The sequence below is a fragment of the Diachasma alloeum genome, unplaced genomic scaffold, assembly GCF_001412515.2.
Source record: "Diachasma alloeum isolate Michigan unplaced genomic scaffold, Dall2.0 Dall_scaffold_00212, whole genome shotgun sequence".
Classification (NCBI taxonomy): Eukaryota; Metazoa; Arthropoda; class Insecta; order Hymenoptera; family Braconidae; genus Diachasma; species Diachasma alloeum.
The window spans coordinates 597,242-621,519 of NW_021680377.1; the positions used below are offsets into that span (position 1 = coordinate 597,242).

The following is a 24,278-nucleotide window of genomic DNA, read 5'->3' on the forward strand; positions in this document are numbered from 1 at the left end:
TTCCGTCAAAATTTCTCACATTTATTCCTCTCAAAAATTTACAAAAATCGCTAAAGCTCCCGTTTGCCCGCATCGTTCACCAGACTTTTCTTTCTACTCTCGCAATGTTTCTTCCCCTCCTTGTGCCCTCGACCCTTGCCCATGTCCTCCTCGGAAATCTCCTCCCCCATAATTTTTTTCGCAGAAGGAACGTAAACGACGTCTGGGTCGACACTCATAGTCGAAAAATCAGGCTCGTACTCCTCGATCCTCGTGCTGGAGCCCTTGGAGCTGGGGACATAGGCCTCCGCCACCTCCGAGGACAGGGAGGTGCCCTCCCAGGGCTCGTACATCTCGTGTCTCGATTTTTTCTTCAAACTTGCGAGGGAAATCGGTACATAAGCAGTGTCTTCAGTCAATTTAGCGCCTGACGTCGGTGTGTACTCGTCGCAGTTGATGGCAGAGCCCTTGGAGCTGGGCACATAGGCTTCAGTGACTGCTGGGGGCAGAGAGGACGTGCCTGAGGGCTCGTACATCTCGTGCTTCGATTTTTTTCGCAGACTCGACACCGAATTTGGAACGTAGGGGCTCCTGTTGGGGGTTTCTGATCGATTTGGGGCATCAGCAGGCGACGATTTTTCTGATCTCATCCGCTTGAGGAAACTCTTCCTGCTGGGGACGTACTGCAGGTCCTCCTGGGCCTTGAGACGGTTCGGCCCCTCTGGGGGCACGTACTCCTCGTCGTTTCCCTCCATCAAACGCCGAACTTTCGTCTCCGGACTGTCTTGAACGTCCGGGGAACAGGAACTCTTTTCTGGGTGGGATTTTGGGGGTTTAGGGGGGTTTTCCTCGTTGTGACGCCGTTTCGCTGGAGACACACGGGCTCTTATCGTTGGGAGGGACGAGGCGTCCTTCGGGGCCTCGTAAGAGTAGCTAGAACAGTTTTGGGGGGTTATTTGGGGAAGAAGTCGGGTGAGGGAGCGCACGAAATAAAATTGGAGTGGGTTTTTAGGGAAATGTGCAATAGGTGGTTTTGGATAGAAAAAATTTGTAGACTTTGATATTTCGGTACAAATTATTCTGAGGGTGCTTCTATGTAAACTCCTAAATTTTGTGAATTAGTTTGCTTCATTATCTTAATGAGAGAAGGAAAAATGAAGTAAAAATCGTTAGAGAATTTATGTTGAGGATTTTTTAAACGAAAGTAATTCATTTTTAACGAAATTAATTGCCGAAAAAATGAAGGAAAATATTTTCCAAATAAAAAAAAATAGTATTCTGTTGACATTTTTTTCTCATTCAAAAATTCCTCGTCTTCAATTTTGTGATTTGCTTTTCTCGATTTTGTTCAATAAAAAAAGGAAAAGAAATTATGAAAAAATTCAATAATTATTATATTTGAACGTTTTATTTTTATTTCAGCATTTCGTTTTACTCTTGTGTAACTCGAAAAAATTACTATGAAATGAATTAAAAATTGGAGGATAATTTTTTAGTATTTATGATTGTCTCACATGACATCCATCGTCTGAGTGGATTTCCTCCTCGCCAAGCTCTTCCGTCCGTCATCTCCGTGGGTGATTTTGCTGTTACGAAGGACAGCTCGCTGGACTATCTTGTACAAAGAAGACCAGTCCTCCAAATTCAACCACTTGTTCGTCAAAATAGTCTTCTTATCGATTTCCACTGATTTCTCCTTCACTGTTATTATCGCTGTGGCCATGCAGCTCTCAGAGACCTGTGGGAAAATTAACATGTATTTTTTTGGTCATAAAACCGTTTAAGAAAATTTATAATTTGTTTTATCCTGAGGATTGAGCCATCTTCTTCCAAAGAATTCTATCAGGAGGTGATAAGAATTCTATTTTTTCCTCAAATTCTATTTAAAAAATTCTTTTGGTTTTTGTATGAATTATGAAAACGACAGATCATTTTTATAGAACATTTTCTCGATTATAGAAAAATTCTTCTGATAATTTCTGCTAACATTTTTCATTTATTCATCACCTTCTGTGTTTTATTTATTTATTTATTTTCCATGGATATTTATGTCTACATTTTGAGTCCTATCATTGGCTTCTGGTGTTGAATTCGTGTTTCAATAAAATAAATAAATAAATAAATAACATGAACTAGATAATTAACAACACCATCTTCATCGTGACAGCATTGTTAAATTTTATACAGGGGAGGTTGGGATAAAACGCACACTTCTGACTTTTTTAAAAATGTTAATGAGGAGTTGAAATGTTGATAAAATTTGATAATTTTTTTTTCCAATACAAAGAACAACTCTTTCCCGTTGTGACGAGCCTAAACTGAGCTCAATTGATCAATTTGTTTCTGACTTATGAATAATTTTAAAAAAGTCTAGTATCCGTTTTACCCCACCCTCCCCTATTATTATTCCCACTCACTGACTAATTGTACACTTTAATTTGATCCTGTAAGTGGCCTTGTGCTGTTGGGTCTTTATGAAATAAAAATGAAATGAAAAATGAATTCATCAATAAAGAAAAAATTGAAAAAAATTGAAAAATTGAAAAAAAAATGGAAAAAAATGTGGAGAATGCCTCAAGTAGTTTTCAGGCAATTCCATTCGAATAGGGAATGGAATTCGAATGCCCCCTCCCCCCCGTTCACTAAAAAACCCACCCTAACCCCTCAAATAATTCCAATTATTGAGAGTAGAAAACGAGGTCAGGAATCTCCCAAAATTCTGATTTTTTAATATTAATCTGGTTTGCCATAGAAACAGCTGTTGAGATCGCGCGTGTAATTCCGCCAGCTGTTGACACAGTAACCCACCTTGATGATCTCCAGATACTGTCCATCCCGAAACATTCTGGAATAACGAACTGAGATTAGTTTCTGTAATTATTTTGACGAGTGGATGGAGCGACAAAAACGAAAGTGGTCGATGTGCAGTGAATAATGTGGAGGTCCCCTCCACACGTGCACTCACGCTTTCAGGCCTTGATAAACTGCGGTATCGGTGGAGGGGGTAGGTGGACTCTGCGGCACCTGTTGGCCTCCAATCAGCTGATTCTTTCGGTGGAAATTACCTTTCGAACGTTTTTGAGCCATTTTTTGGTGATTATTTTTGCCAAAATGGTGATTTGTGATGGGTTTTGATGTGTGAGAATGTTAATTTGGGATTTTAGTGAGTGAGGATGGCTAATTTATTGATGAAGAGGTTAATTGGGGCTTTTTCACCGATTTTTAAATTTTTTTATTAATTATTTTTGTGAAAATGTTGATTTTCGAGATTTATTCATGCATGAAAATAATTAATTAATTAATGTAATAAGTGATGATATCTAATTTGTTGATGAAGAGGTTAATTAAGGCTTTTCTAAAGACTTTTTAAATTTTTTTATTAATTATTTTTGTCAAAAGATTAATTTACGTCATTTAATCATGAATTAAATAATTAATTAATTAATTTAATAAGTGATGATGTTTAATTTACTGATGAAGAGGAAACTTAAGATTTTTCTAAAGATTTTGCTCCATTTTTTATCAATTATTTTTGTCAAAATATCAATTTACGTCATTTAATCACGAATTAAATAATTAATTAATTAATTTAATAAGTGATAATATTTAATTTACTGATGAAGAGGAAACTTAAGATTTTTCTAAAGATTTTGCTCTATTTTTTATCAATTATTTTTGTCAAAATATCAATTTACGTCATTTAATCACGAATTAAATAATTAATTAATGAATTTAATAAGCGACGATGTCTAATTTATTAATAAATAGAAACCTTAGGATTTTCAATCATTTTTTTCCGTAAAAATCCCCATGACATTTCTTCACATGTAAAAACATTAATTAATGATTTGCATAATTCATCATGTGTTAAAAAATTAATTACTTCCTTGAATGAGTGATGATAATTAATCTCATAGCTGAAGAGGAAAGCGAAGAGGAAGTAGTGCCGACAGATATGTCAGAGCCCCAAAAATGCCCGAAAGACGACTCTGGAGCCCTGGAAATTACTAATTTCGTTTAGAGAATCTAATCACGAGCTTCTCCATCGAGAACGATTTTTTATCTAATGCTCTACATCCGGTAGTTCATAACCTTGAGAAATTACGTAGAGAGATGTAGGGAATCAGCAAGGGGAGTGATGGTCATGTGTTGGATGAAGCTGCGAACATTTCTTCTCATTGTCGGATTTTTTGGAATTCTTTTGCTGATTATTCAGGTACATCACCTTTTTCATCTCCACGACATAACATTATTATCAAATATTTTTAAAAATACAGAAAAACCTGAAGGAACTGAGGGAGTTCTATTCGCAGAAAAAATTGAATAGATTTTTATGTTTTGTGTGAATTATTCTCTTCAGATTTTGGGACTCAAATTTTCTGTTTTTTTTCTTCATCTTTCATCACAAAATTAAGAAAAAAAATCTGATTGAACACCCATGGATTTTTTATTTTGTAAAAAAATGATTGAAGGTTTTTATTCGTTTTTTTTATTCGTGAAGGAACATTTTCATTATTCTACAGGTACATCTGACCCCTGGGGATGAAGAAGCTTCAATTCTCGAAAGTAAAACTCCTGATTTTGGTAGCACAGAGATAATTAGGTAATTTAATAAATAAATAATTGACTAATTCGTTCAGATGAGCCAGTCATCCTCTGGTGGACGCCTTTCGGGTCTGATGGGACTTCCAGGACGTGTGGAAAATTCAGATGTCATTTCACTCAAGACCGAATTTACCGGAATCACCAGAATCTAAAGGTAATTTTCAAATCATCAAAACTTGATGGAAATTAACATTTTGGGGTCTTTATTATTTTTTTATTTTTAAAATAAGGAATTGTCCTCCTGTTCCGTCACAAAATTGAAGGGAAAAAATTGATAAATTTATCCCCAAGTAATCTAATGGATTAAATACGTTGTGTAAAAATAATTCATGCAATGGGCTTGCAGGCAATTTTATTTTATGGCAGTAATCTGGAGATTAACGATCTGCCAATCCCTCGAGCCCCTGGCGTCCAGTGGGGATTACTCCATGAGGAATCACCCAGAAATAATTTAATGTTTGTTCACGAGGCGGCACTCAAACTATTCAATTATTCATCGACATTCAGTAGATTCAGTGATGTACCCCTGACGCTCGTTGATCTGCCTGGAGAGGAGGATTTATTGAGTAATTTGATACCTTTAATTATCCCTCATTTGTATTTCGTATTTTTCTGTCAAAAATTTATTCATTAGCTGAGAAAATTCCTTACGAAACCGTCTTGTCATAATGTCTTCAGCCAAAATTCGTAAAAAAAATAATTTTATTTGGAAATGATTTTCCCATTTTTCATTATTTTGTAGAAACGAAAAATGTGTGTCTGATATTTATCAAAAAAGTATTCTAATTTCATGTATTTGTCTACTTATTTTGTTATTATTTTAACGTTTAGTCTAGACAAAAAGTTTGTCATAATTTCTTCAACTAGAATTCATAAAAAAATAATTTCACTTCGAGTTAATTTCCACATTTTCAATTTTTCAGTGAAATAAAAAAATACGTGTGTAATATTCATCAAAAAAGTCTTTTAATTTGATGTAGTTGTTTTTCCAACTTGACATAATTTCAATTTTCGGTGCAGACAAAAAATTTTTTACACCAACAAACGAGAAAAACAGACTGATAAAGGAGGAAAATCTCTCTCCCCTGCTGTACCTCCAATCAAACTGCGATACTCTCAGTGAAAGGGATTTATACATCTCCGAACTGATGAAGTATATCCCTATTGACGCTTACGGGGCCTGCCTGAACAACCGAAACCTCCCGGAGCACTTGAGAAGCAATTACATCGAGAATTTGAACAGTGACGAGTTGAAAAAATTCGTTGGACAGTACAAATTCACTCTGGCGTTCGAAAATGCTGTCTGCGATGATTACATCACTGAGAAACTGTGGAGACCTTTAATCGTCGGGTCTGTGCCCATTTATTATGGCTCACCAACGTTCAAAGTGAGTTTTTTCGTTCGAAATTGGAAAAAATTGTGAATAAATTCCACAGAATAATTATTTTTTTGTTTTTAAATTCAGGATTGGCTTCCGAATAATTCATCAGCTGTTGGAGTCCAGGATTTCGAGTCCCCGAAACACCTGGCTGAGTTCTTGCATCAATTAATGAAGAACGACACAGCATATGAGCAGTATTTACCCCACAAATTAGCAAAAACTGGAATTTCCAATGACAGACTGTTGAGAAATTTGAGAAAAAGACCTGGAGAGCTGTTCAGTGTCTTCGAATACTACTACAGGACATTTCAATGCCAGGTCTGTGAGAAAATCCATCGAAATGAGCATCGAACAGCTTCGAGGAAGGAATACAACTGTGAAAAGCCAGACGGAAGGTTTAATTTTAATGGAAAAACTGTGAAAAACTCGTGGATTGACGCCTGGAATATGGAAAAATGCACCGGAGTATTACTTACTGAATATTTATTGAAGAATGAGGGCTTTAGGTCGAGGGAATTTAATGCAAAGAAGATGAAGATGTTTAAAACTAATGAATGTTGAGGATATTTCGACTTTTACTGGAAATTTTTAGCTTTATTAATTAGTTTTGGGTTAATTAATCACGAATGAAACAATACATGAGCAGTATTTATCTTACAAATCGACCAAAACTAGAATATCCTATGGATATGTACAAAAATAATAAATGTTGAGGATATTTTTACATTTATTGAAATTAATGGAGAGACTTGCTGCGAAGAATTCCACTATGCGCTTGAAATTCAATAAAAAATCTGATGAATTCGTTAGAAACGAATTTAGTCTGTTTGCTTGAATTTTAATGATGATTTCGCTTACTTCGACGTCTAGATACTTTTGCTGCTTCGAAACAAGTCCTCACAGCTTCTTGTTTTTCTTCAGATTTTTTAATTTGAGTCTCCAGAGCTTCTCCTTGCCCCAAAATACATGTCCTCTTAGCTTTTATCAGTGTCAGGCGTAAATTTTTTACCTGAAATGAAAAAATTCGTAGACAATATGGTAAATTTAATAGAAAATGCCATTTTATTTTCTTTTAAAAATTCTATTGATAAATTTTCTTCTATAGAAAATCCCCAAAAGAAAATATTTCATAGAAGGGGTCAGTGGAATTTTATCTGCATAAATTTCCTCACTTTCTACTTAATTTTTCTCCCCTTATCATTGAAAAAATCAAGCAAAAAAATTGGAAAATTGGAGGAAAATTCTGTAAAAATCTTTCCATAGAATAAATTTAAAAAGAAAGTGAATGGAATTTTCTAGCGAATTCTTTAGGCTTGATTTTATTGCGTGGCGCACGTACAGAGTGCTTTCAATCGCTGGTTCTTTCTCCTTTCATTCCTCAAATTTTTACGATCTCTCTCCTCTAGGGCTTCCAACTTTCGCAGCATTCGTGCATGTTTCATTTCCAAACGGTATATCCTCTGTCTTGCGGTGGCGCAAGCTTTACATCTGACGTGACCAAATTTTATGTAAGAAAGTACGGGAGCGACGTACCCTTTGCAGTCATCACAGCATCTACAACGCAAGGATAATCATTGAAAGCTGATAATTTTCATCATAAATTTTGCTACAGGAGTTTAAAATTCTATTGAAATTATTTTAGAAAAATCATATTTTTCAATTAAATCTCCTGGGCTTAAATTTCCATTTTTTTTCTCATTTCTCTTCATTTTTTATTACAAGAGAAGAAGAATACAACAGAATAAAAATAGAAAACCCCAAGAGTTTTCCCGAAAAATAAAAAATAAGAGGATGAAAAATAATAACAAAATATTAAATAATAAGCATACGAACCTGTCATTAATTCCTACCCCATCACATAATAACAACGGTTGTAAAATTTTAATATTATTCAAAACATTAGTAACAGTCACACCTGGACGAATTGATTCCACATAAACAGATTTCGAATTGAAGTAAACCTGTGAGAGAATAAAAATTCGATTAATTATTTTCAATAAAATATTTTTAATTCAATTTTTTTTCAATTTTTTCAATTTCATTTTTAAACATTTTTCCCAATTTTCCATTTTTTTATTTTTTCATTTCAAAATTCATTATTTATGGTCCTTAAATGATCGATACCTGTAATAATATTAATACGAATAGTAATAATAGTGATAATAAAATAAAATAATAATAAAACTGAAAAATCAATTATTTGAAATAATAATAATTCTTTTCAATAAAGTATAATAACAGTTTTCATTTATGGTCCATAAATGATCGATAAATACTGAATTTTGGACTTGAAAAATAAAAAAATGAGAAATTGGAAAAAATAAAAAAAAGAAATTTGAAAAAAGTTATTTTCGAATAGAACGGATCTGAGTGCCAGTCTCAATTTTTAATATATTGTATAAAAATAAATAAACAACAAATAAATGAATAAATCGTTTCCCAATAGCCCGCGACGTTTAAAACTCAGAAGTCTCCCCTTAACGTCGCATTCACCTGAACTCCCCCATCGCGCTGAATGTAAAATTCCTTCTTGGCATGTCCAGCCCCAGTGAAATGTCCAATCATCAGATGGTTCTTCAGAAGCAGGTGGACCCATCCGTCAGGCAGTGGAGTATCCTCCAATTCACTTCTCAGTCGTTCCAATGGGTTTTCGTAACTGGCAGGAACAGTTTTGTTGCCAGCAGATGCTGCAGTCATCTCATTCTCAGAGGAGATGCAACAGTCCGTTTCCATTTTCACGCTGGTGTCCTCGGGGAGAATTGTCTCAGTGTTCAGGCTGGGATACTCCGTTTTTATGGGCATTTCCAGGAGATTTGTCACTGGAGCCTGTGGCGGGAGGGCCTCAGGCGGTGGTGCTGTGGCCTGAGAGGACTTTTTTTCCTCCTCTCCCTGAAGGGGCAGACTATTCGTGCGGACGTTCTCCTGCGCCTGGCTGTTCTCTTTGTCAGAGGTGCGACAATCTGTTTCCATTTTTGTGGCGGTGTCTGCGGGGAGGACTGTCTCAGTGGTGTTCAGGCCTGGGTCCTCTGTTTTTATGGACATTTCAGGGGGATTTGGGCCTCCAGCTCCTGGCGGGGGCGCCTCAGGGGAGGGCGATGTGGCCTGGGAGGTCTTTTTTTCTTTCTCTTCCTGAGGAATTTTTATTGCCGGTGCAAGTAAGTGCATTTGAATAAAATGGTGGCAATTGTTAGGGATGTCCAAGGGCCTTTCAGAGTTTGGGGCTGGCTATATTATAGATTCAGCCATTTTCAATTATCAAAATTCAGGAGCGAAGCGGTAAACCGGGTTAAGTCGATTTTAACTGTTGGCCAGTTTTTGACGAATATCTCGGAATCTAAAAGAGATACAAAAATTTTTGTCATGACCTTTTTTGTAGAGCAAACTGAGGGTTATAAAAAAGGTCATGAGCAAAATTTTGCTATCTCTCTTAGATTCCGAGATATTCATCAAAAAATGGCCAAAAGTAAAAATCAACTTAACCCGGTTTACCGCTTCGCTACTGAATTGTCAGTTAAATTGCGTGAGAAAATTCTGAAGAAAAATCGTGGACATTCAGCGGTATTAAAATTCCATTTTGATCGGAATTATTTTTTTTAAATTTGTTGTTTATAAATTGATAATTGAAATTATTTAAACTTTCGGAAATCTAAATTTTTAGAATCGTTCTCTTGTTCGTCTAAAAAATTATTCAATTTCTAAATGATTAATTCTAAATGATTAATAATTCTTTGTTTAGATCAAGAAACCATTTCTTAATATTAAAAAAAAGTCTCTAAATTCAAAGTTATTTAATTGAAATAAAGTGTGAAGTCTTAAAATAATAAAAACTTCCAGATATTGTTGTCAATTCATGCAGTTCATTTCCAAATAAAGAACTATAACACGAAAATAGAATAGTTCTGACGAAAACGTCCCTTAACATGAAAAAAATCTCTAAATTTAAAGTTATTCAATTGAACCAAAGCGTAAACTCTTAAAACACTCCAAAAATTTCAGGAATAACACGAAATTTCACTGAAGAATGTCCCCTAAACTTACGACATTGTTGTTAATTCTAGCTTTAGGAACAGCCGTTGATTTTAAAGTTATCGTTCCGCGCTTTAATACGAATTTAACGTCTTTCGTCAAAGGGATTTCGTAATTTGTCCGAATATCCCCCTCCGAGAAATGCAGTGCACAAACGACTTCTTTGTCCCTGGCCTCTCGTCCCAAAGCCTCTTCCCACTTTTTTCGAAGTTCAGCGTTCTGCAACTGTCGAGTGTTCCCCCATAAATTTCAGTATCGAAGTGGTAAAACGGTACAAATGAATTTCGACTATTGGTCGGTTTTCAATGAATATCTCGGAATCTGAGGGAGATAGCAAAATTCATGTTATAACCTTTTTTGTAGAGCCGATTGAGAGCTGCAAAAAATGTTATTACGAAAATTTCGCTATCTCCCTTAGATTCGGAAATATTACTCAAAAACTCAACTGGGAGATGAGTCGACTTGAAGACATAACTTGGTCTGACCAATTGAGTGAAAAATATTTGGAGTCGTTCACCAAGAACTACTTACTCTGTTTGGAACTCTGAACAGGCTTTCGTTACGCACCCCAAGGGCTTTATTTAGGTTTCTCACGGCTGTTGTGCCGGATTTGCAACCAGAAAATGCACACCTCGCCATCATAACTGGTGCATTCGACAGGGATTACCGAAGAAACATTGAAAAATGACAGTACCAGTGCAGAGAGTGAATTTAAAGAACGAAAACGTCAAGAAATCTACGGCGTGTGCACAAATATAGGGATCAATAGAGTGCGATAGGTTTCTTGTGGATCCTCTGACGATGATTTATCGTCCACAGAGGTCTACATGACCTTGATACGATTACAAAATGCTCTGACGAAGGAAATTCCCCGGAATAACAACAAATCTGTATTGTGCACATAAATATGTGCAATTTATACTCTTGTCATGCTCTTGTTTTATTCCCCTTTCCATCATTATTCTTCAATGAAATGAAAAAAGTTTGATAATAACGAGGTGGAAGTGTTCTTCGTTCACGAGAGCGTGAAAATTCCTTCAAATGTTCAATTAAAAATAATAAAATACGTCTAATTTTATTTCCAGGTGATCCAAGGAAATCAATCGACGAGAAAATTATTTGGGCAATTTCAACGACTAGACAATTTGCCTGCATTATTATATTTTTTCTAAATAAGTGACTATGTAGTAATCTATGGTATCCGGTCTAAATGTTACGGTAAATAATATTACGATCCAAATTGTTACGGGGTCTAATTATTATTGGAAGTAATATTACGTTTTTTTACTGCTTTTTGATCATTCAATGAATATAATTTCCATTTCCAAATTATTGAATTCTGATAGTTGTGTTGAATTAAATTGTATCATTATTCATTATTATTTTCCGTTATTTATATCATTTTTCATCACCCGTGTCGAGCATTCCGATATAACTAACTTTTGTTGAAGAATCTTCGGTGTTGTGTGTGAATGTTTGAGGGAATTTTATTTTGTTTTGGGTTATTAATATAATCGTACCAACTCATACACCTGTTGAGTAATCGATGGTAACCGACCTCGGATCATATTTTTTGGTGTTGGGCTGTTATTGTATCGATTTGATTTTCGGGGAATTCCTAATCGAGCGGGTAAAGGTTTGTCCTTGATTCCATACCTTTATGTACGGTAATATTACGGTTCAATAATTTTTTGTAGTAATTTTCTGCGTAATATTTTGTCCCGTAATATTTTTGCGTAATATTTTTTACCGTAATGTAATGGTTCCGTAATATTTGGACCTGTAACCGTAATGTATGGTTTGATTTTATTCTATTGCGTCTTGTAATAAAATTTCTAGCTGTTTCTCTCAGACGGAAGAGCCATTATTATTCTCCGTGTAATTCCACTCTGCAGTTCCCTCTCCACTGCGCCTGCGTCTGGCAACTGCCGCGACCTCTACGATTTATTTGAAATTTTCGGTTCACCATGAGGATAGGCATCTTGTGTATCCTCTGATGAGAATTTACCACCGAGAGATGTCCGCACGACCTTGCAACGATTACGAACGTACCCAACGCAGAAAATTCCCTGGATATTCCAAAAGATGTCCCGTGCGCGCCAAAAAAATCGAAAAACTAGATCTAAAACGTCGATTCCCCCCAATTTCGATTTTACGACTGTCGGAAGATTGAATACGCCATAAATACCAGACGGAAACAATTCTCATTGCCCCAATTACTTTCAATTTTTCCCCCTGAAACATCAGAATTCTCCGTAAGCCCCAATTACTTCGAAACTGCACTGGAACATCTAAAAAAAGCGCAATAATTTTTCCAATTTCCTTCCTCTTTGAATTGCATTTTTATATTCCAAACTCGACAAACTTAATTTCACCGTGAAATATACTGAAATTGTTCCGAGAATAAGGATACGAGTTATTCGCATTTTGAAAGGTCACTTAATCACAAAACGGATGGGAAGACTGGGGGCGGGGGAGGGGGGTTGGAATAAAGGAGGAGAAAAATTTTAAATTGTCTCCGTTGAAACTTGCCCCGCAGGTGAGTAGTCATAACCCGAGTAAGTCCGGGGTCTATTCATTCATGGGGTGAATATACAGTTTCGCATGGATTGAAATTGCACTGAGTTTCCCGGAACGATTCTGTCTAATGTTCCAAAGTTCCTATACCGCTGTTGGAAAGTTTCAAACATGAGGCATTATCCGCGGCCGTAAATGAGGTGTGTCATTAATGTATGGATTTACGTTGGGGTATACCCGAGTCGCTTGAGTGGAGGCTTAGTTACGTCGACAAGCTAACCGGATAGACACCGGCAGATGACATCAATTAAAACTACCAAAATCTGGGGAATTGGAATGATTAGATTCATGGGGAAAGAGACGTTGGTCGGGGGATTACGTGGATGCACGGAGAGAAATGCTCGGTAAAAATTACGGAACTCACAATTCGCTCGCCGATTACGGAATCGACTCGGAAATTACGGTAATTCGTAATTTTTCAGAGGAGATTGAGATGAAAATTATGAAACGCGCTGGGACATTCCGTGACAGCCTCGTAAAATTTCCTACAACCACATTTCGCTCAGGAATTACGGAAAGGACTAATTTATATTGAATATAAATTACTTTTGTTGAAATTGTAATTGTATTCAATAGAAAAATATAAAAAATGCAATTTTTATTTAATATTTTTCTTCGTGTGAGGAAAAGGAGGGACTGAGGTTCGCGTCGTTGCCCTCGAGTGCATTTCAACGTTTCTTGAATATTAATTTTTTTTGGCAAATTTTTTTTCTGATTAGTAAAGAATATTAAAATGCAGCGCAGAACAAAATACATAATATGGGCCAATTGGATATATTTGTCAAATTTATCAAGAATTTATCAAAAATATACATAATACATATTTCATATAATTTTTTTATGTAAATTGGGCCAATTTAGAATATTTTTAAATATATTTTTCAAAATATAAATTTTTCCGTGCGGGAAAAATTGATCTATTTATTTATTTATTTATTTATTTAGTTCATTATTTTTTTAGATAAAATTTCTGTCATTGAGAGTGAGGTTCAGTATTTTTTTTACCCCTAGCCACCAGCGTCATTTATCATTCTAGAAAACTCTAGATTTTTCTGGACAATTCGGCAAAATTTTCCAATTTTTTAGAAAATGTGACAAACTTCTCCCGTTTAACAGAAAATTTTTCGCTTTTCCGGAAAATTCGAGAAAATTCTGCGTTTTTCCAGAAAGCTTGAGAATCTAGAAGATTTCAATATGAAAAAAAATTAAATTTGTGTCAATCGTCACCTCGAAGACGCCAGGAGCCAGCGTTCGGAATTCGTCACCACTCACCTCCTGAAAAACCCCTTACGCTCCCGAACGCTGACCCCCCCCCCCTAATTTTCCACTCACAACAGCCCAAATATTGATCCCCCCAACCTCGGCCCGAAGAAATCCCCTCTATTTGTTTACCGAAAGCTCTCATCAAGCCCATGAAATAAACCGTGTTATGTGCGAAGAAAGAGGCAGTACATAAAAAAGAATCACCCATGTACTTCAGCCTTGAACGCGCTGCGGAAGGGCGAGATTTGAAAATAAACCCCAAGATGAGAGAGCGTCCCTCGAGTTTCAAAGTCGTCTGATTAGGCTACGGACGCGACTGCGTCAGCCCAGTGGATAATAAGTCGGTACCATAAGGCGTTTGGGGGATAGGGCTTGGGAAAATTTTGGACGAGAGGGGTTCGAGCGAGAGTTGAGTCTAAAACCCGGGGATGTTACGGAACAAAGGGCAGAGTATAATGTGATTATCAGGGAAAAGGAGGGACCTCTCCTCCTTTCCTGTCTTATATCTCCCGAGATGATGCATTATTTAGGTATTATGAGGAGGAGTGAAGGAATCACCCCCGCAGGCTGTGGGGAAAACTCCTTGAAAGTCACTTCAACGTGATGTATCTCGTCCCCAATGCCATTTGTCATACGATATTTATGTCTGATTGATTCAATATATTTTTTCGCGGCGCACGAGGCCCCCGAGGGAGGGGAAACGCTCCACAATATTCATGATCGTTTAGCTTTTTCTGAGGATTGATGAATTGTCTCTGGCTCTGGTTTCTTGGTGGATTTTTTCCGAGGATTGCGTATTATTGAGCGATTATTTACTCCTGATGGATTTGCTGGGCTCTTGTGGGGGAGATCGGGAGTGCGGAGTAGTTCTGAATTTTTGAGCTGAGGAAGTGGTTGGAAGATCAATTACGTCGCGATGGGGGACGGAAAAATTTGTTCTGCCATTTACTGGCGGACGAAAAAGAAAGTGATCAAGAAAGCATGAGAATTTTAGTTGTAGTTATTGTTCTCGGGAGATTTCTATGACTCTCGGGTAAAATTTCGTCAAAATTACTGTTTGCACGGATTGTTGCAGTTGAGTTTTTGAAGAATATTTCCGAATCTAACGGAGATAGCGAAATTTTCGTGAAGACATTTGTTGTAGCTCTCAATCGGCTCTACAAAAAAGGTCATAACAAAAATTTCGCTATCTCTCTTAGATTCCGAGATATTCATTGGAAATATTATTTATTTTAAATAATTCAGTAGCGAAGCGGTAAACCGGGTTAAGTCGACTTTTACTTTTGGCCATTTTTTGATGAATATCTCGGAATCTAAGAGAGATAGCAAAATTTTGCTCATAACCTTTTTTATAACCCTCAGTTTGCTCTACAAAAAAGGTCATGACAAAAATTTTTGTATCTCTTCTAGATTCCGAGATATTCGTCAAAAACTGGCCGACAGTTAAAATCGACTTAACTCGGTGTACCGTTTCGCTCCTGAATTATTATTTTATTATTTTTATTATATACCGAATTAGTTTACCAATCAATAATCGAATTCAGAAGAATGACGATTATTTGATAATCTCTAATATTTTTTGAAAATTTCCAATTATTTACCTAATAGTTATTGAAAAAATTTAAATTCTCAATTATTTTTCATTTTTTATTAAGTTCCAAAGATAAACGAATGAATTCGGTTATTTGGGGGAATAATTCTCTTAATATTTCTGGAATAATTGATGCCGATCACTGGGCTAAAGCCTGGAAGCTTCAGTGAAAATTTTTCAACAGTTTATACCATTTTACCACTTGGCTACTGAATTGTTCTCCAGCTTCTCACCACACTGAGAAAAAAATTTATCTGTGAGAAATAAATTTTCTTAGCACAAGTAAATATTCAACTGTCCCACACAAAACCTCCATTTGATTACTTGTGTCAAGAAAATTTTTTCTGTTTTTCTTGGGAGAAGTAAATTTTTCTCTCAGTGCAAATCCACATTCCCCTCATGACTTGGCTGCTGAGACCCCATGGCCTCATCCAGAGCCACTAATTCTTGCTGTATGACTCTCCGACTCTCTCTCCTCCACCCCAAAAATTATTCTTAGAACATTGAGTGGTAGCGCCCATTCGTAGTGCCCCCGGAGTGCAAAAGAGACGAGGAGAGCTCGCCGGAGTATCTCGAGGGCAACATGAAGAGCGAAGAGAGATGCACGGAGATATCCATGGGTCTCAGCTCTAAGACTTGGCTTCTCTGAGCTGGCATACAGAATGAGAACCCATGAAACGCAACTTTTAGTCGTAGGAAACGACTGGGTATTTTCAACCCAACCAGTGGAACACGTGCAGTCACCCGGTGAACGTACCCCGAAATCCTCAACACACTCGATATTCCTCACTTTGTCGAGAGCAAGAGAGACAAAAAAAATAAAAACAATTTTTTTGACACACTTCATTTCGTACATTTTGTTTGAGTTTTCTGTTATATATATTTTTTTTTCAACGTTTCGTTTGGGTGGAGAAAACTCTTTTTACCTGTTATCCCGATTGTTTTTATTTGTTTGACTGCAGTTTGTACACCCGTGATTGGTAAAATTGTCAGTAAAATGCACGAGGATAAAATGAAAACAATGGGATAACGGAGGGACTACTGCTGTTGTTTTTTTTATTTTTGGAGTGGAGTAACTGAAAATATCTGCAGGGCAATTAAATGGCGAATATTAAAGTGGCGGTGAGAGTCAGACCAATTTCCCAGAGGTTTGTACATAAATACAGTGATTGGTTCGAGTTTTGATGAGTTTTCATTGTTGATTATTGAATTATTTTGGGGGGGGGGGGTGAGAGGGTCTGGTGGGACAGCTTTTTGTTGACTAGACGGAATGGGGCTTGACAGTTTTTAATTTAATAGGGGAGATGTAAGGTAATGAGCCATTTTTAATTATCAAAAATTTTGTTTATTTTGAAATTAGTTATTTTTTGGGGGAGAGCCATTGCAGGGGGGATATTTAGGTAAAATTCGGCGTAGAAAATGTGACAACAATGACTTTAGTCTTTCAATGGGGAATATTAAAGGGGAGGTGAGAGTCAAGCGAATTTTGCAGAGGTTTATATGTAAAATAAATATATTGATTGGTTGACATTGGAAGACAATGTGTTTTGACATTTATTTTTAATTGAATGGGGAGAAAATTATCAAAATCGTGAAAATCAAATGAAAATGAAATTTGTCAATTAAATTGCGTGAGAAAAATTCGAAAAAAATCATGAATATTCAGCGTCATTAAAATTACTCTTTGCAGAGAATAATAATTTTTTTACACAAACCTATTTATAAATAAATAATTGAAATTGTTTAAAACCTTTTTTAGACAGGAAATCGACTTCTGTCAAAATTTTGAATTTTAGATTTTAAATTACTTCATCAACTTTCTTTAAACGCAAGTCTTCTAATTTTTTTCAGATTGTAAATGTTTTCTAACGGTTCAATATCGAGATTCAAATTTAGACCCACAAAGTTTAAATAATAAAGTCGTTATAAAATGTCCAGATACTCCGGGTCAACTAGGGCTCAAACGAAAGCTCTGATGTTCGCTCACAAAACTAGAAAAGCATTCCACTGGAAAAAAATAGCCCGTAACAAAAAAAAAATGTCTTAAAAATAATTTACGCTTGAAAATCGCCCAAAAAATACGCTAACGGCATGAAAGTGCACGTCATATCCTCCAAAATCCGCGCCTGATTACAGAATTCATTCTGTCCCAGAAAGAATAACGAGAATAAATAACGACACAAATAAAGAAAAAACTAGAGCCCAATGACTGAATTTGATTGGTAACACGACATATTTGGAATATTATTGACTCGTTTCGAGTCCCCTCGACTGATCTGAATACGAAGTATATCTGGGATGCAGGTGGAGAATACGATTTTGATGCGTCTCATGTTTAGAGACACGAAAGCGCCCCTGTGGCACTATATTTAGATATTTCGAGTGATGGAAGTAGAATGGAGTCGGGAGTACTAGCCTGCAGGCCGTGTGGCGCTTTTGAGTGACATGAATCGGCGGAGGGGGGACCATATCACGGTCACCCGTGGAACAATGCCTTCGCGTGGTACATAATGCTATGAAAAAACGCCCAAAACGAGGGAATTTCTATACAGAAATGTATGATACGGAGATTTCGGGGGAATAAATAATACGGAATCGCAGACCTCATTCTTTCTGCATCAGTTATTTAGCTGTAAACGAGATAGAAATGAATCACGAAGAAGCGATTTCCGATCGATACTGTTATTTATTCGGTTTTAAGGCGGCGGGAGGGGTTCGTTTCAACAGTTGATTTCGAGGGATATGGATTTATATTGCTGAATGCCGGATGTTTGAGGCTTTCAACAAGTTTATGCACTGGGAAAGAGGGAATAAATGGGCACGACGAGAGGGAGGGACTGCGGAATTCTGCGTGTCGCTGCTTTTATTGGGATGGGAGTGCAGACGGGGGTTTGGGGAGTTGATCAATGACAGGTGAAAAATATTTATTGTTGTTTGGTTTGTAATATTGGAAGGGGAAGACGAATATAATGATGGGGATGAGGGTAATTATTAAGTTGACTGAGTTTTTTTTTCTATTAAAAATTTTTTTGACTGAGTTTTTATTGAAGATTATTTTTTGAGGTGATTAATTCATGGAAAATGAATAAATGGGGGGATGGGGGGGATATAAACGCGCGGTTGAGGAGTCTGAGGTCAATGATAAATGAAAAATATTGATCATTTTTACTGTTGTAATATTAAAAGGGCAAGAGGGTGGACGTAATTATTAAACTAATTGAGTTGTTTTTTAAAATTTTTTTAAAAGATTTTTTAGTCAATATTATTCTTTGGGAGATAATTAATTTAATGAAAATTTGAGTTGACTAGTAAACAGGTAATTCGAAATTTCTGGCTTTGATTTTTTGAGTGATTAAATGATCGCCAATGTTTCAAAATCGATCAAGTGTTTATGAGGGATTTAAAAATTGGAAAAAATTTTTGTTGGGGATTTTATTAGTTTAATAAAAATTATAAAGTTGGACAATGCAGTTGACGGATTTTTTATGCAATGGAATAATTTGAATCCGACATTAGGACTGCATAATTTTCGGGAGAAAATTATAAATTCGAGTTAGAAGAGAAAATCATCGAATTTTCCTAATTTTTTTAAAATTTCTGAATAATTAAAATTAAATTTAGAGTTTGTATTGATTTTTTTAATAATATTAGAATAAGAATTGAAATTGAAAAACAATTTCAATTTTTGATTGCCTAGTAAACAATTAATTCTAAATTTTTAATTGGATACTTCAAAGTCAATTCCGGATTTATAACAGATTAAAAAATTTTAAAAATTCGGCGGATGGTTGATTCAACCGGAATTAAAAAATTGAAAAATGCCAACGGACTTTTAAAATTATAACTTTGAGTTGGAGGAGAAAATCACGGAATTTTCCCCATTTTTATTAAATTTCTAAACAATTACAAAAAAATTTACAGTTCCTATCGATTTTGCCACAAAATTTTGAACTTTTTAACTGTTTTCCGTGAATTGTTGCATCCACAGATCAATTTTTTTACCAAAAGAAACGCAAGAAATCCCCCGAAAAAATAATCATTTTATACTAAATTAAGATTTCGCTTCCCCGAGTACCTTTCACTCCCTACAATTAGCCGCGAAAATGTTCATCCACCCTTTCCCCCCACGTGCTCTTCAAAAGTTTTCACCTCTCACCGTACAGAGCCCGCGAATTTACCAATAACTCCAGCCCCACTCCCCCCGCCCCCAAAAAAACCAAGACTTGTTGAGTTTAAATAAATCCAAACATTGAGCCACCGAAATAATTGCAATTCGTTTGAGTACAACCACGAATCGGTGGGAAAAAGGGATTTAAAAGCATCACGCAAGGAGTTTCGAGGATCATCGAGAGAGCGACACGCCTGGAAATTTACCACCGGGGCGTTTCACAGGAGAAAAAAAAACCCAGAGGGGATGGAATGAAATGAAGAGAGGAGGCAATCGTCGACGGAGGGGGTTGGATATGACTTTGCCCAGTGGCGTGTTATCGCGCAGCAGAATCTTATTTATTTCGTCACGCCAAAACTCGTCACGGTTTGAAAAATGGGTGACCCGAAAACTTGCACTTCCAACCGTTTCGACCTATCGATCGGTGGCCGGATGCTATGCATGCAATTTTTCTCCCCCTCTCTCTCTTTTTCTGTATCTGGGGGCTAATCGATGTCAATCGCTCATATAATTCGATTGATATCAGCGAATAAAATGCTTTTGTTGTCGAGCCTTTGAAATTCCCAGAATTTTCTACGCTGGGTATTTAGTTATTTCGGGGTTGTTCGTTCATTTCTGTTTTTTTTGGCTTCCGCGCGGAAGTTTTGGAATTGTTCAAATTCAAGTTTTGGATTTTTTGGGTTATGTCGACCCAGTATGATCCAATTCTCGCTAATGAATGGGTGGAATTGAATCTTTTTTTCTCAAATATAGATATTGTTGAGCCCCACCAATCGCCATCAATTAAAATTCAATTCATCGATTAGTTTTTTCAATTCTCGAATGATGACAAAATTAGGTGAAAAGAAATCTTATTCAATTTAATAAAATGAAGTGAACAATGAATTATACATGGTAAAAGGAAACGATGTGCGAAATAACCATTCGGAAGAATATTGCCAAGTTGTTAGCAAAAATAATTTCCCACTTGTTTTTTTTGTTTTACAGAGAAATAAACGTTACGGGGTCGGATGTTGTGGTTCACACGGGCTCGCGCGAGGTCTCCCTGACAAATCTGAAGGTGTCGTCTAGCAAGGCTGGTGACAGCCGCGAACGCACGAGGAGATATTCCTTCGATTACTGCTTCGATTCGTCAGATCCAGTGGCGGAAAATTATGCAAGTCAGGAGAGAATTTATTCGACACTCGGTGAATCAGTGCTTGAGACTATTTTTAGGGGTTATAATTCTTGTCTCGTTGCTTATGGACAGAGTGCATCGGGGAAGACGTACACAATGATGGGGACGAAGGTAATTAATTAATTGATTCATTAATTGAGTTCATTTTTTAAAAATATTTAAATCCAATTTTTCCGCCGAGTGAACGTCGATTCTGTATTATTTGACCCGTCTGATGCCACTGCGCCCCTCACTTGCCCCAGAAATGCAGAAATAAAATAGTATATTTCGTAATGAGTGCAAAAAAGTGTTTTTTGGCGAGTGGGAGGTGCATATCACGAGCCGAAGGCGAGTGATATAATCCCACGAGCTAAAAAATATTTTTTCACGAGGTACGAACAATATTTTTCATCACAATGTGGCGGAAATTGACGGACGTGATGAAAAAAATTTTTTCATCACGCGGAGCGTGCCGACAAGTTCACTTTTCGTCACAGCGTGATGAAAAAAATTTTTTTTTCACCGGCAGCCAAAGTGCCATATTTAGGTTTTTTTCGGGGAGTGGGAGGTGCGTATCACGAGCCGAAGGCGAGTGATATAATCCCACGAGCTAAAAAATATTTTTTCACGAGTTACGAACAATATTTTTCATCACAATGTGGCGGAAATTGACGGACGTGATGAAAAAAATTTTTTCATCACGCGGAGCGTGCCGACAAGTTCACTTTTCGTCACAGCGTGATGAAAAAAATTTTTTTTTCACCGGCAGCCAAAGTGCCATATTTAGGTTTTTTTCGGGGAGTGGGAGGTGCGTATCACGAGCCGAAGGCGAGTGATATAATCCCACGAGCTAAAAAATATTTTTTCACGAGTTACGAACAATATTTTTCATCACAATGTGGCGGAAATTGACGGACGTGATGAAAAAAATTTTTTCATCACGCGGAGCGTGCCGAAAAGTTCACTTTTCGTCACAGCGTGATGAAAAATTTTTTTTTTCACAGGCAGCCAAAGTGCCATATTTAGGTTTTTTTCGGGGGGAAGAATTTCCAAGCCTTGCTCCAGGGCTTGGTCACTTCCTACCTGGGCCATCCCCCAATTGAGTATAAAATATACTCGAATTAAGTTATATTTCTTTTCCGTGCTCCTAATGAAAATGAGCCCCCACTGTATTTAGAATAATTTTCATTAATTACTGGCGAAGCACACGTGCATTAACCCGTGAAATATGATTTCAGTGTTTGTTTAATTAATTAATGAATTACATTCCGTAACAATTGATGCGCACAAACACGATCCAGCCGCTGAGAGAATGAATATTTGGGTGAAATGATATAATTGGAGTAAAATGATATCAAGCCCAGTGTTAATTCATGCGGGAGAAACAATTTCACCGTGTTTACCAGCATTATTAATGAAAACTACACTTTCGATAATGACGTTAATTCAATTCGTCAAGAAATTTTCGGAGCACGATTGCTAATGCATTTGTATTCTGTTTTACGTTCGAATTATATCGTATTATGAGCTGCGTGTTGACGGAGTTAATTGGTTTTATGAACACACGGTTGATTGAATTGATTATTTACGGACGAGTGAGGGGGGTTCGTTATTAGGAACATTTGTTACGGCGATGAGGTTTAATTCGCGGGGATTTTTTTTATGATTTTCCAGGATGATCCGGGGCTGATACCGAGGATCTGTAATGGGATTTTTGCACGTGTTGCTGGACGTAATGAGACGAGCGAGGAGTCTTTCAGAATTTCTGTGAGGTAAGATTCATTTCACGAGGTTGTTTTAACGACACTCGTTATCTTTTAGTAACGGATCCGGGGAATGGTTTATTTTAGGTCAGTTGTTTGGGTTATTATTTGAATTAAGGGGAAATTGAGTTTTTGGTCAGACGACGACGGAATTTATTAACATTCAATAATTAATTATGCATTTGAAAAAATGTCGGTTAATTAATTTGCAGTGAAAATTGTGTTAATAGAGGAAATTCAAATAATTTTTATTTATTTAATTGACGAAAGGATTTAATTATCTGATTGAGAGCGAAAGTCTTTTTTCTCATTTTTATTGATTTCGTTAATTAAACGTTTAAATTAGTTGTCCTAAATCAATATTCTTTGATTAATTATTTAATTAGTTATCCACTTCATTAAGTAACATATAAAGTGAATCCAAGGGAAATGGTTCAATTAAACACAAAATTATTTGAATCAAGGGGAAATTAACTTTTTGGTCAGACGACGGAATTTATTAACATTCAATAATTAATTATGCATTTGAAAAAATGTCGGTTAATTAATTTGCAGTGAAAATTGTGTTAATAGAGGAAATTCAAATAATTTTTATTTATTTAATTGACGAAAGGATTTAATTATCTGATTGAGAGCGAAAGTCTTTTTTCTCATTTTTATTGATTTCGTTAATTAAACGTTTAAATTAGTTGTCCTAAATCAATATTCTTTGATTAATTATTTAATTAGTTATCCACTTCATTAAGTAACATATAAAGTGAATCCAAGGGAAATGGTTCAATTAAACACAAAATTATTTGAATCAAGGGGAAATTAACTTTTTGGTCAGACGACGGAATTTATTAACATTCAATAATTAATTATGCATTTGAAAAAATGTCGGTTAATTAATTTGCAGTGAAAATTGTGTTAATAGAGGAAATTCAAATAATTTTTATTTATTTAATTGACGAAAGGATTTAATTATCTGATTGAGAGCGAAAGACTTTTTTCTCATTTTTATTGATTTCGTTAATTAAACGTTTAAATTAGTTGTCCTAAATCAATATTCTTTGATTAATTATTTAATTTGTTATCTACTTCATTAAGTAAAATATAAAGTAGTGAATCCAAGGGAAATGGTTCAATTAAATACAAAATTATTTGAATCAAGGGGAAATGGAGTTTTTGGTCAGACGACGGAATTTATGAACACTCAATAATTAATCATGCAATTAAAAAAATGTGAGGTCATTAATTTTCAGGGAACATATTGTTGAAATGAGTAGAGGAATTTCAAATGAATTTTTGTTTCATTTGATTGATGAAAGAATTTAATTATCGCATTGAAAACGAAAGAAATTTTTTTTTTAGAATTTCATCGATTTCTTTAATTAAACGTCTCCATTAGTTATTCTAAAACAATATTCTTTCATTAATTATTTAATTACTTATCTACTTCATTAAGTGAAATATAAAGTAGTGAATCCAAAGGAAATAATTCAATTGAACACAAAATTATTTGAATCAAGGGGAAAAGTAATTATTGGTCAGACGGCGCAGAGAACGAATTTATCAACATTTAAATGTCAATTATTCATTTCATATAATTGAACCGTTTGGACGAAAATAACAATGTGTTAATCAATTTGCAGCGAAAATATTCTCGAAACGAATATGGGAATTTTAACTAAATTCTTGTTTTATTTCGCTGATAAAAAGATTTAATTATCGCATTGAGAAAAAAAATCTCTTCATATTTTCACCCATTTCCTTAATCAAACGATTC

General features: G+C 35.8%; 4 protein-coding genes across 11 annotated transcripts in view; 2 read left to right on the forward strand and 2 right to left on the reverse strand.

Annotated features, from left to right (window-relative positions):
• LOC107036922 lies at positions 1-3,011 on the reverse strand. The gene is made up of 4 exons (XM_015255185.2): positions 2,945-3,011; positions 2,788-2,824; positions 1,494-1,717; positions 1-912 (listed from the first exon to the last, which is right to left on the reverse strand). Exons 2-4 carry the CDS (start codon positions 2,821-2,823, stop codon positions 51-53), a joined length of 1,122 nt encoding a protein of 373 aa, XP_015110671.2. The 5' UTR covers position 2,824; positions 2,945-3,011; the 3' UTR covers positions 1-50.
• LOC107036920 (alpha-(1,3)-fucosyltransferase 10) lies at positions 2,966-6,692 on the forward strand. Of its 4 annotated transcripts, none has more exons than XM_015255180.2 (7): positions 2,966-3,175; positions 3,897-4,195; positions 4,503-4,545; positions 4,620-4,738; positions 4,931-5,150; positions 5,605-5,972; positions 6,051-6,692. In XM_015255180.2, the coding sequence occupies exons 2-7, from the start codon at positions 4,118-4,120 to the stop codon at positions 6,525-6,527; spliced, it is 1,305 nt and encodes a 434-aa protein (XP_015110666.1). In that variant the 5' UTR covers positions 2,966-3,175; positions 3,897-4,117; the 3' UTR covers positions 6,528-6,692. The 4 variants fall into 4 exon arrangements, with proteins under 4 accessions (XP_015110666.1, XP_015110667.1, XP_015110669.1 ...); XM_015255181.2 differs by having other exon boundaries at positions 2,966-3,142; XM_015255182.2 differs by having other exon boundaries at positions 2,972-3,072.
• On the reverse strand, positions 6,521-11,748 carry LOC107036919. 5 transcript variants are annotated; one of them, XR_001460798.2, is made up of 7 exons: positions 10,524-10,956; positions 10,005-10,217; positions 8,460-9,191; positions 7,800-7,927; positions 7,306-7,520; positions 6,825-6,975; positions 6,521-6,740 (listed from the first exon to the last, which is right to left on the reverse strand). XR_001460798.2 is itself a non-coding variant. In XM_015255177.2 (6 exons), exons 1-6 carry the CDS (start codon positions 10,632-10,634, stop codon positions 6,941-6,943), a joined length of 1,338 nt encoding a protein of 445 aa, XP_015110663.1. In that variant the 5' UTR covers positions 10,635-10,956; the 3' UTR covers positions 6,521-6,940. The 5 variants fall into 5 exon arrangements, 4 of the variants coding, with proteins under 4 accessions (XP_015110663.1, XP_015110661.1, XP_015110665.1 ...); XM_015255177.2 differs by having other exon boundaries at positions 6,521-6,975; positions 8,460-9,095; XM_015255175.2 differs by having other exon boundaries at positions 6,521-6,975.
• Positions 11,749-16,524: 4,776 nt separating this feature from the next.
• LOC107036874 overlaps positions 16,525-24,278 on the forward strand; it is a 38,949-nt gene continuing 31,195 nt past the window's right edge. Inside the window, exons 1-3 of the mRNA XM_029126026.1 lie at positions 16,525-16,571; positions 20,579-20,879; positions 22,422-22,519. Coding sequence (XP_028981859.1) covers positions 16,525-16,571; positions 20,579-20,879; positions 22,422-22,519 — 446 coding nt within the window. The remainder of the gene's footprint in view (positions 16,572-20,578; positions 20,880-22,421; positions 22,520-24,278) is intronic.